Source organism: Argopecten irradians, chromosome 1, assembly GCF_041381155.1.
Source record: "Argopecten irradians isolate NY chromosome 1, Ai_NY, whole genome shotgun sequence".
Taxonomy (NCBI): Eukaryota; Metazoa; Mollusca; class Bivalvia; order Pectinida; family Pectinidae; genus Argopecten; species Argopecten irradians.
This window is the reverse complement of record NC_091134.1, coordinates 32,372,238-32,384,282: the sequence shown is the minus strand read 5'-3', so window position 1 is coordinate 32,384,282 and position 12,045 is coordinate 32,372,238. Positions and strand designations below refer to the sequence as shown.

The window sequence follows — 12,045 nt, the reverse complement described above, 5'->3', positions numbered from 1 at the left end:
AGGTCATTCAACATTAACTTACTGAAATACTTTTTCCAATTTCTTCCAAAGAGAAAAAATGAAACTGAAAATATGATTGCTACATACAATGCATCTTCTTTCTTTGAAGAAGTTTGAGGCTTCCCTTCACATGCAATGAATATGTTCTAGTACAGTCGGCTGGGTGAGAATAGCCAGCCAAGTGTTATGGAATGTGACGAAACTTAAACTGCACAGGTGCTAGATATAAATTCAAAATCTCCGTATAATAATACTGAGTTCTCGGTAAATGATAAAAAAGACAATCATTTAGTCAGTTAGTGTAACAAATATCATAAAAGGGAATCATTAAAATGACCCTTAAAATACCAAAGATTCTCAATCCCTTCCCTAAATGACCATATAAATAGTTATCTAAGCTAAAAAGCATTTCAATAAGGCAAGCGATGATAATGGAGAGCTTGGCTCTTTTAAAATGTAATTAAATCCATGGTGATATGACCACGTGACTCAGACCACCCTTTCACTGCCGAGCGTATCTAACAAGTGTTGTGACATGTGGGTACCTTCTGTGACATTTTCTACATTGATACCTAGTAATTTCGAGCTACACTCATTGTTGCGCAACTTTCCTATTATATCATTGCTTAAAAGCCTCGAAACCTGGGTCAATCTAGCATAATTTACGACTTTTCTTTGGTTTTCTTATGTATCTTGTCACTCGGTGCTACTAAATGCTTCATCGAAGGTGTCCGTTTCAGTGAATTTTGACAGTCACTGATCTAACATGGTCATCCAAAATAGTTTCTTTTGATATCGGAGGTTTTCGTGTAATTCTGTAAGCTGTCATGCTTTCTATAGCGAGGTGAGAATTAATCATGGTGGTAGCTTTTAGTATTGAGTTCTATCTAGTTCACACAACTTTTATAATTTTTGAATTAAAACTTGATCTGGCCTTTAAAGCCTTATACATGAGATTTAACGTCTTTCTTCACGCCGTCTATTTTTCGCTAGGAAAAACCATCAATTCAGCGTTAAGATTTGCAAACTTTTCCAATGTATATTCTTAAAGAAGATGACCGAAATATTCATGAGCCTTCGATAGTTTTTAATTTACAAAATATACATTATTAATTCATGATGGATAACCTTTATTACTAAATATTTCTACATTTATTAATGGATTTCAGAATTATTTACATATTCTCATTCTATGATCTACATCGGACTTTCCTATGTCCAAATATTTTCACATTTAGAAATGATATTTGGAAATATTTACATCTTATAAATATTCCTAAACCCCCCTGATAACTTTGAGTGTATAACTTTGTGATCTACGTTCATAGACTTGCCTGATCTAAATAACAATAAAACAGATATACCCCCTTAGGATCCTTGGAAACTGATGATTAGTTCTGTCACTTCGGTAATATACCTGATCAAGTTTATTTTCTACCCCGATTACGAGCATCGTCACTGAAACACATTAACTTGTATTCATACATTTCTTTTCTCGCACGCTTATTAGGATATTTGGCCTTGCATGACTGATACTGCTAATCAAAATCTTTAATCTGTTTTATATTCAGTTTTGATCTTTGACATTTTTCAGTCATAATTGATGTTTTTACCGCCTCACTTTTAGATGATGATGAGATTGAGAATTAAATCTAAGAGAAGCTTAACTGACTTTTACTAGTTGACAGTCCTCCTTATGAACTGGGACAATTAAGAACCCTACCATTCATAAGTATGAAAACTAAGCGAGTTAGACCTAATGAACTATCCAAGGGTAGCACCAATAAAGCCCTAGGAGTAATGTGGGACAGATTATAATCAATGATTTTAGTTGCATGGTTGCATGTATATGATAATCCCCATCTAACTGCATTAAATGTGAGAAACTCTGGAGAAACCTGATGAACTACTAACAGACCATAAGGACATGTTCGCTGGCTGTCTTTTTAGTCGGAAGTTTTGTGGGTGCAGCATGTGCTGTATTCTCCTATTGATGTGCAAAAAAAACGTCATAGAAATTTAACAAATGATCACAGGTTTAATAAGAATCTGAGGTAACATGTATGGGAGCTCCGTCGAGTCTATCCGCTGTGGTAAACGTCATTATGAATGCCACCGTAATGTATTTCTACCGACATGAACTATGTCTTACGTCCTCCATATTTAAATATCTGCCGCATTGTTAAGGTGCAGTAAACATGTACGGTTTTTGTTCGGAATGGATGTATATTGATGTTACACAGACATTTTTCCTGTTGCAGCTCGTAACTTTGTGACCTTGTTGCCTAACAACTATGCATCGCTGCCTACTTACCTTCAGACATCGTCAGATCCCACCGACTGTGAGATTCTCAGAGTTTCTCTATACTTTTACCTACTCATTACTCAACTTTTTAACTCAATTCAAAGTGATTATAACATTTTATTGTTCCTTATATGACGTTTTTTATATATCGTTAATTAGCATGTACTGTATAATCACACAGGGAACAAAGCTAAAGGTCAATCATAATCAAAAGGTCTTTATACATAATTCAAATTGTGTTTTTGGATCCCAATAATGTAGTCTTATTAAGCAGGTGGTCACTCTACAGAGGTGAAGTTTACCGTGCTTATTGCTTCACTTCCATAATCAGCACAGCTTTTAATAGCTATGACATTTAAATCACAAATAAACAATTTTTCTAACAATACTACACAATTCTTAAATTTCAGAGTTAATTGTTTACCCCTTACAATAATCTGTGTATATTTATGCTTTCCATGCAATTCTTCAAGCAAAATAATAATTTTTCTGATATATTCAGCCACCGTGGCGTTAAATGCAGAGTAAGCAGTGGATGATAATTCTAACAGTGTTGTATATGTGAAGTGTTAGCAGCAGTTTTTTGTTGACAAGTTTTGATAGCGACGGTACATCTATCACCCTCACTCATCCTTGATATCCCAACCTCCTACACATTACACAACAAATCAACACTAAACACACAGGAATCCTAGCTATCTCTTTTACATTTTACGAGCCTGGGGAGACTCCATTCCCCTGATAAGGCCAGGTGAGAACTACCAAGTATTTATAAATCCCTTCCCCTGGGACCCATCCGAGATAAAACTGTGATGTATGGCAATCCAGGATTTCCTTGGCATCCTATTATCCTTTTCGGCTGATTGAGTAATTTTTATTCTAAATTCAAGAGGTTTCAGACGCATATAAACACTGTTTAAAAACCTACCTCTATGTCTGGAAGTGGTTAAAATGCCATTAATTTCGTAAAGTTACATTTACTATTTTTGTCTGGTTGTGGTTAAAATGCCATTAGTTTTGGAAGTTACATTTTCCATCCTTTACAAATCTGTTTAAATGTTTTAAAGTATTTCCAATATTCAAGTCCATCGGAAGGAACTTTTATGTCATAAATTGTCTTTTCAGGCCACAAGTTCACAAGACTGTTGTAACTTTAAAACTATCTTAAGTTATGTCATTTATGATAAGCTAAGTAAAATCTCAGTCTTAGCTTATTTCATACTCTTAGAGCCTGCAGTCTCCATTATTAAATGTCCAAACAGATAATTTCAGGAAGAATTGCAAGCGTTCATTCTGTTTATTATGTGTGTTAGATGTCGTAATAAGTTTTTGTTTGGCTTTTTATGATAACTTAATTTTAAATGACTTAAATTGCCATCACACTGAAATGTACTTCTAAAAACACAAAAGCAAGTAACTTTAGGTAAAATAGACTCTGTCAATGGCAAGCGTTTAATCTTAAGATTAAGTGCTTATTAGTCAATGTATGCCAATAGGTGTTTGTTTGCAAGGCATACCTCGTGTGGTGTAAGGTTCTTATCTTTTTGTGCTAGGAAAGGACTATAGTCTAATTATAGTGCTACCTCACTGAAATGTACTGACAAAATGACTATAAGGAAATCACAAATGAACACATTATTGTTATATTTCACCAAAACACGCATCCACTCAGGACTACCTGCCTAGTCACATTATAGCACAATCTCACTGAACCATACTGCTGACAATATCCAAGAGAATATTCAACTAGAAAAAGAGGCTTCCTACTACATTTAAACAATTACTCAATGCTTTACATCTGATGAACTGTCCAAAGAAATACTAAGCTATTTATTTTAACTACCCTGCCAGGTGTGTTTTATTACAGGTAAAATTCATTGGAACAAATCATGCTGAAAATAGTAGAAATTCCAGTACACCACTAGTACATAATTCAGGGTCGTAATTTACCCATTACAGATATCTGTTTATAATGGTCTCCATTTATAGTCCAAATCATCCGTCATAGCTTAAATAATTAATTAATCGTCTAGCAATTACCGTTATTCACACCAAAAGTTGTAAAAAAATCTAATGAAATATAATTTATTGGAATTCGCAAAAAAGTTGATTAAGTCATTATAAACCTGAGAATAATCGGTGGAAAATTAATGATATACGATCATGATCAGAAATAATCATTTTAGAAAGCCATCATGGGTGAAACAGCACACGACAAGTTAATCAACTTCCTATTTAAAATATTTGAAGATAGATTTGTAACATTTGACATGCAATTATAATGGCACTTTAAAGAACTACAAGACGCTTTTCATTTAAGAGATAATAATAACTGTTTAATGTATACCGTGTCTTTGATTTCGCAGAATTTTTGGTGTAAGGCCTAATTATCTTTTCATTATAACCATATGGTCCATTAAGACTTAAATTTACAGGTATAAGTGTACATTACCAAAAAGCTATTTATTTCTAAGTATAAACTACCAGTGTATTTTATTGTTCGTTTTTAAAGAATAAAAAATAGAAATATACCTGACAGCTGTACATTGGAATAATTACTACAGATTTTTTAAAAAAGTTGCTATCACGTCAAATCCTATAATGTTAATTCTTCATATGTAAATTAAACGGATTGTCAACAACCTTACACATGGTATATGTTAAACTCACTGACAACAAACACATGTTCCGAGACGAATTTAACATCACAATGTAACAAGTGTTTTGTTTCGTGAAGTAATGAAAATTCTCAAATGCTTTCCGATCGAAGGTATTGGTTTGTATGAATGGATAAAGATTAAGGTGTGGCACATCGTCAAATTACGTATTATTGTATAGTAACTAGGTCACAGAGTCGATCTTTCCGATGTTTGTCTGATTTTAATGAATCTAATTCATGAATGTACGAATGTGTAAATATTTGAATGGTTTGACAGCTTGTTACACAATTAACTTTTCTCTATAACAGACACTTTTACGTCTCTCACCGAACCCAACCCTTTGTTAATTAAACTATTATAATAACTCGATTCTTATTATATTTTCCCATTAATGTTACACTTTCAACTATAAGTAATTATAAATTAAAGAACTTTCCTGTATGTTAAAATTTCACATTTATTAACGAAAAATCATGATCAGTAATAAAAACTTTAATTTTAGTGTAATCTTTTTTTACTTAAAAAGTTTGCATTTGACGTAATTTAATGCAAGTCATACACTTAACAATCACTTTGAATGGGGAAATATAATGATACAGCTGTGCTCTAGTGCAAGGCGTACGGAGGAGAAACAAATATCTAGGTATGTATATCAAAGAATGATTTTTAATTTAGTTATTCTTTGTACTTGTTTAAGGATGGAAATTAGAAGTAAAGTTTAAATGCACTGCACTCAAAAAGGATCCACTGGGCCTTCATTTTTCACCGACTGCAAGAGCAGATGAGTAAAACTATGCACAGGGGTCTGTAACAATATGGATGAGGGATCTATATACCATATTATTCGATAGATCCTCTCCATATTTTGACAGACCCCTGTTATTGAAGCTTTCAATGCTTACAATGTGAGCTCTCTGATAGTTCGAGTTAATTGCCACATCACTGTCTAGGGAAAACATCTATTAGAGAACCACATAAACAAGCTTTGAATAATTTTCCAATAAATATTATCCCCGAGAAGTTGCCAACATGTCCAGTGCGAAGGTCACAGGGGCTAGTCCATGTTTATAACGCCAGATATAATAAGTGCAAGTGAATTATCTGTTGACCAGGTGCAAACCACAAATTTGCATGTCAATCTTTAATCCAGTGGACAGGTTTCTTGCTTCGCTAGACACACCTGTGTTTCCAACTCAAACAAGATATCAGGTTTCGGTATTTGGATTTAGGCTTATGAATTTAAATCTTAAATCTATCTTAAAGATTATTTGTGATTACAGTCACGTAATCATAATAGTCTACATGATTAATGTAGTTTATGTATCTATCATAACTGCAATAGATCAAAAAGGTTTTTACCAAGGTTATGAAATTATTTTGTTGTTAAAATTATTCTTGGCACATTGCATGAATCATGTTTTTATTTTCCCTCAGAAGAGTGACAATTCTACAATTGAATCTAAGATCAAACAATAAACTTAATGACAATCTTTGATGACAATTCTTATTTCGCTTACATTTGACCTTTGTATCGTATATAAAACCGTTTTATACCGATTAATCACTAAATCCTCCATTAGACACCAGAGTGTTATAAACCTGTGTCAGGTTGTAAGATTTAAGCGGCACTAATGAGACAAAAACTCAGAATGGCAGACAACTCGACTCAACATACGACCAACACAGCAATGCTTTTATACCAATTAATTTTGTACTTTTGTTTTTTTTCACCAAGATCTTTTTTTAATTTCTGGTATTCTGTCTACTCCTGTGATACGAGATGTTCCACGCTGATTAAGCACTTACTCTGATCTACAGCCGAGTCTACAGAGAAGATAGCACCTTATTAATTAGTTACCTGGAGGAAACTTTTTTGAATTTCAGGCATTTATTTATGTCAGAGTCTTTGATAAAATGTCTATGCCTTAGACAACCTCGTTTGTGAATGGAACATACTGAGGTGGAGAATCCTTCTGCGAACAGAAATGTATGATTTGCGATATTGTGGATGGAACGTGCTAAGGTAAGGGAAACTAACGAGATCAGAGACAAAATACAAAGATATTGTGAATGGAACTCAGAGTTTTGTTAAGAGCTATTCTGGAAATAAGATGCAGATGTTGGTGGTAAAGAGGCTACCAGCCTGTCCTCAATGTTCGCATTTACAATCACCAATTTTCTTGGTCATAATCAAGATCATCATAGCCATAGGACATTCACAGTCTAACAGTCATTTATCTACGCTGGTGATCATTATGGCTTTATGACCTTGACCTAATTTGAATGTTATGTCTGTCTTAATGGTAAATATGGAAAAAAACTAATATTTTTTCTTAAACTGCTTGAAATATATTGTAGATAAAAATAAATGTAAAAATATATAATCAAAAATGCATGAAACTGCATCTAGAAGACAATAAATGCCGTGAAGCGGGCACATCCAAATATCAAAGAAGGGTAGGACAGGGCGTGACATATAATGGATATTGGTCACATTATACCCCATTCCCCCGAGTCATAGTAGAAGTACAAACAATCAGGAAAAGGCTTGATACTATAATATTATCTTTATATGAAAAAGTTCTTTTCTTTTAAATATATTTTCCACTACAGATTTGTAACAAAGATTACAAGCCCAAGGTGGTAATCTCCAATTATAATCCCAGTAGCCATTAACAATCCCTCAAAACAGATACAGAGAATATCCTGACACTGACATTATCTTCTTGTGCCAAACGCCCGACAAACACAACAAGTATCTCCAATTCCTCACATTGGGATGCCTAATTTCATAATTGGATAGAGACAAAAACAAATCCGAAATCTCTATAGACATATGTACAAGACTTCATATTTTGGATGTTTTTTGTCTGCTAACTCTTGTAGAAGTCTGTTGAAGTGTTAGTCTGTGCCAGTTTTCGAACCGTTTTTAATTTTTCCAGCTATGCTTGGTGTCAGTGATTTGTGCGGTGGTTATTTATAGCAGAAAAAATGCATAGGTATAATAAGATTTATATATGAAGACGCCTTTCTGATTCTGTTAGAAATGACGCTACACGTATTACAACCAGTAACGTTTCTTTTTATTTGAAAATAACCAGTACTGCCAGGATTATATGTTAAATCAATTATCACGATTTCCTATTAATTTTCTGTCATCTGTACGTCAGTTATTGTATCAGACACTTGTTATAAAGAATCTATTTTAGAAGATATCTTGTCCTAAACGCGAGCAAGGATCCATTCTAGTGTGGTAATATGGTACATGTATCGGTAATGCTCTCTATTATACTGACAAGGAGAATGAGGGATCTTGCATCTAACTCTAACCAGGCTCACATTTCAGTTCCCGTGATTTTAAAAGAAAAAAAAACTTTTTCATGTAAACTGATTTTATTACACCTTAAATCTCTCAAATCCACATCATCAAAACGAAAGTGTCACATCGACCTTGTGAATGAAATGAAGCTGAACCTTAAAAGCAACATTTAAGATCTTTGTTGCCAAGGTCTTTCATGGTTGATTGATACCAGTTAAATTTTACTGTTAATGGACAAAGAAAAAAAAGCCTCCTTTCATTATATGACATTATCATATATGACATATGAAGGTCATTGGTAAGTCAAAACCAGAAAATGTCTGAGGGATATAAATGTCACGAGTTCCATTAAAACCAGTTGTCATAAAAATGGAACCAAACATGGCAGTAAATATTGTTTTGTTCATGAAATGAATACTGCTCTGGTTTTTGCATTGCTGGATGTATTCAAAATATCATTAAAACCAGAAAATATACCCCAGATTTTCAAAAAGATCCTCATCTCCCTACACTATCTACACTACTCCTTCAGCGTCTTCTCCCCCCCCCCCCCACCCCCATCTCCACCCCATATATTTTTATGCATCTGACTCTTACACCTCTCACCATTTCTCCCTCTCCCTGTCCAACGGTCATTCTCTTCAATCTGACCCTCACTATGGCAAGGGACTCTTCCCGCTCCCTTACCTACCAGAAGTGTGCGGAGTAAATCCGTCATTATTACACAAACTGACATCCTTAGTAGCTATCTCAGATAACGGCCCGAATGTTTTAAGGAGAAACAAGAAAGTCGTGGCTTCGGTGAGGTGTCAGTTATATTTACAGTAGGTATGGTTTGTTTCATTTTGATTGATTTTAAGTGTTTATAAGACCGGTGTAGTCATTTTAGCCGTTGATTTGCCAATAAAACTCGTCTATAATACACCCCAAGCAAACCAGAGATCTGTTGATAGAAAGGTTTTATGAGGTCTGTTACTACTGACAAATTCTCACTCGACAAACCATTTTACGCATAGGCTTCAAAAACTCTTGAGGGGAATTTCTACAATTTTTCATATATCAACTGTAATTAGTTAAAGTTTCTATTTCCCTTACTCCACAGAAACCTAGTGAGTAGGATGCATGCAGACGTCAGGGTTATATTTTTCACAAAGGGTAATAACTCTGAAAATTCTTACCTTAGAGTTAAACATCCAGAACCAGCCGGCGGTGCCTGCCATTTCACTGTTATTAACTTTTTCATCATTAGGTACCTATGTGTGATCACAGTGCGATTACAGTCGGGGGCTTTCTGTACACGTCCATCTCGGGGAAACTGGAAAACAGACGCAAAAGCAATTCTCTTTAAAATGCACAAAAATTAAGTTCAAAGAGAAACAAATATATAAAGACCAATATGAGACTAAATCTACTTATGTATAATATAATTTTGTGTATCTAATTTGACATCAGTATCTTACAATAAATTATTGCACCAAAATCAAATCCTCTGTTTTAGGAAATGTCATTTAGCCTCCATATGAGGACCGGGTAGACATGGATTAATCAAGATATACTCCAAATTTTCATTTAGGAGTATAAAAAATCAGATACAAGATGCGATATATGAACCTTAATTTGAGAAGATATATATAGCCCTAACAACTTATTAGGACTTTGAAAAAAACTTATACTTAACGGCATTTCATCTTTTTCTGAAAATGTTAGTTTTTGAAATGCAGACAAGAACGAGTTTGAAATATTTAAAGTAAACCTTAAGTTAACCATATCAAACAAAGACAGATATATCGTATATAACTAATGGGGAAATAAATGTGATTTTAAACCTGAAATACCACAAATTAAAAGGTTTTTCAAATAGTAAATCTTTAATAACTCACTTTACATAGTTCATAAAATTTTCATTTCATGCTTTCCTTCAAAATAAACCTTATCTGCTGTAAACCTCGATTCTTCAATTTAATTTGATGTACCATCATTAGATATAGAGGTGAAAGAAGCGTCTCCATCATAACTGATAACACATTTGAGATTTAAGAAATGGTGTGAGCTGTACCGTTACACATAAATCATACCGTTATCATGCATCAAATATGAGTGATAAGTTAGTTGAGTTACATCAGCTGTCAAGCTCAACACTCCCCCTGAAGATATTATCATTATCTGATTTTAGCGAAGTTTATCCTCATTCTGAGAGCTTATTTAATGACAGACCCCAAAATTCCTTCAATTCCAATAAATGTGGTTTTTAAAGATTCACATGTGTTTTACACCGTCAGCATGATGAACTCTTGCTAATCCAAATCATTTTCTCGTATTTGTTTTTCATCAGTCCAATCACTTCAATGTCAAATATTAATGCAAAACTGTTATAAAAAAGTTTTAAAAGTATCAAAATAAATTGCATTTTTTTGCATAGGAATTTTTTAAATATTCTTATGAATGAAACTTAACAGTATTAGTATTGCAGCAATGATTTTTGCGTGGTCCTTAAAGAATTTACCACGTTCATGCTATCTTCTAGAAACAATTGTGGTTTTAAAGAATGTTAAGGAAGAAAACCGGATAAGGCACAGAAAAATAACACCAACCAACATGGCCAGCTATTGACAGATGCAGATCAAGACATAATCTGGTTTTAATTAGGTTGTAAAAAATAAACATTAACTATCAATGTTCATATGACAAGGTTACAGAGGTGAAGAAATTATGTTTTTTCTTCGATCAACCAATGATAGAGGGCTATTATTCAATCTTTTCTACTGGGCCATTGAAGCCCATCGTTACTGTAACTAATTAAGAAATGAACAACTTAGAAGTTAGAACATATCACTTAACAGATTTAACTGACCACCAACTGTTTCTGAGATATAGAGCTCCTCGTTTTTGGTCAACATTCATCAGAGGCCATTTTGCTTGCCCTCAGACAAGTAATGGGGCATGGAAACAGGATCCAATGAGGCGTGAAATAAGCAAAGATATAGTGGAGGGGATGGAGTCAGGCCGCCAGTAATGTTCTACTCCTACCCAGCAGGGGTCGACGCCAAACCCAGGTGATAATAGATAAATATAGGTGGGGAAAAGGAAAAAAATACTGTTGAAAATATTACAAAAATCATTATTTTTGTCTATTCTTTCTAAAAAAAAAAATAAAAAAAAATCATCTTTCATTACAATAATCTTTATGACCATATGCGTTCTTCAAGCGTCGAAATCATTATAAATGGATGTTAGATTACATACAGATGTTTAAAACGTTTTAATTAAAAAATTCTTTTGGATGTGTGAAATATTTGACTTTTGAAAGATTTTCATCATGTCGTTTTGTTCATATAATACATTTTGATTTCTTATCATACTTCTGGGTGGTAAAAACTAACTATAGGCTACACAGCCAGACGGCTAATAATTGTTAACAATCTTCACTCAAGTCTCAAATTCCCCCGGAGCTGATGTATCAATAAGCCAAAATAGAGAAATGAAAGTTAAATGTCTAGTTAATCATCTTTATTAGACTTTTATGTTTAAATTAGACTGCTATAACAACATAAAAGGGAAAATAGGCAAATAAAAATTTGCTAAAAACTCATATGTCAACGAGAAGTGTTTTTCTTTTCAAGATACATACCGATATATTTTGACAAACATTTGTATCTGAATACTATGTATGATTACATTCCCTTTCTAACAAAACTTCCATTTATATACCACCGTTAAAAAGTCATATCTCACCACGGAACTTTTAATGGTGTCTTATGTGA

General features: G+C 33.6%; 1 protein-coding gene across 3 annotated transcripts in view; it reads right to left on the bottom strand.

Moving 5' to 3' along the window:
* LOC138324435 (spondin-1-like) overlaps nt 1–12,045 on the bottom strand; it is an 82,246-nt gene that overhangs the window by 28,923 nt on the left and 41,278 nt on the right. For all 3 annotated transcript variants that reach the window (XM_069269504.1, XM_069269515.1, XM_069269510.1), the window contains exon 3: nt 9,463–9,599. In XM_069269504.1, the coding sequence (XP_069125605.1) occupies nt 9,463–9,599 (137 nt within the window). The remainder of the gene's footprint in view (nt 1–9,462; nt 9,600–12,045) is intronic.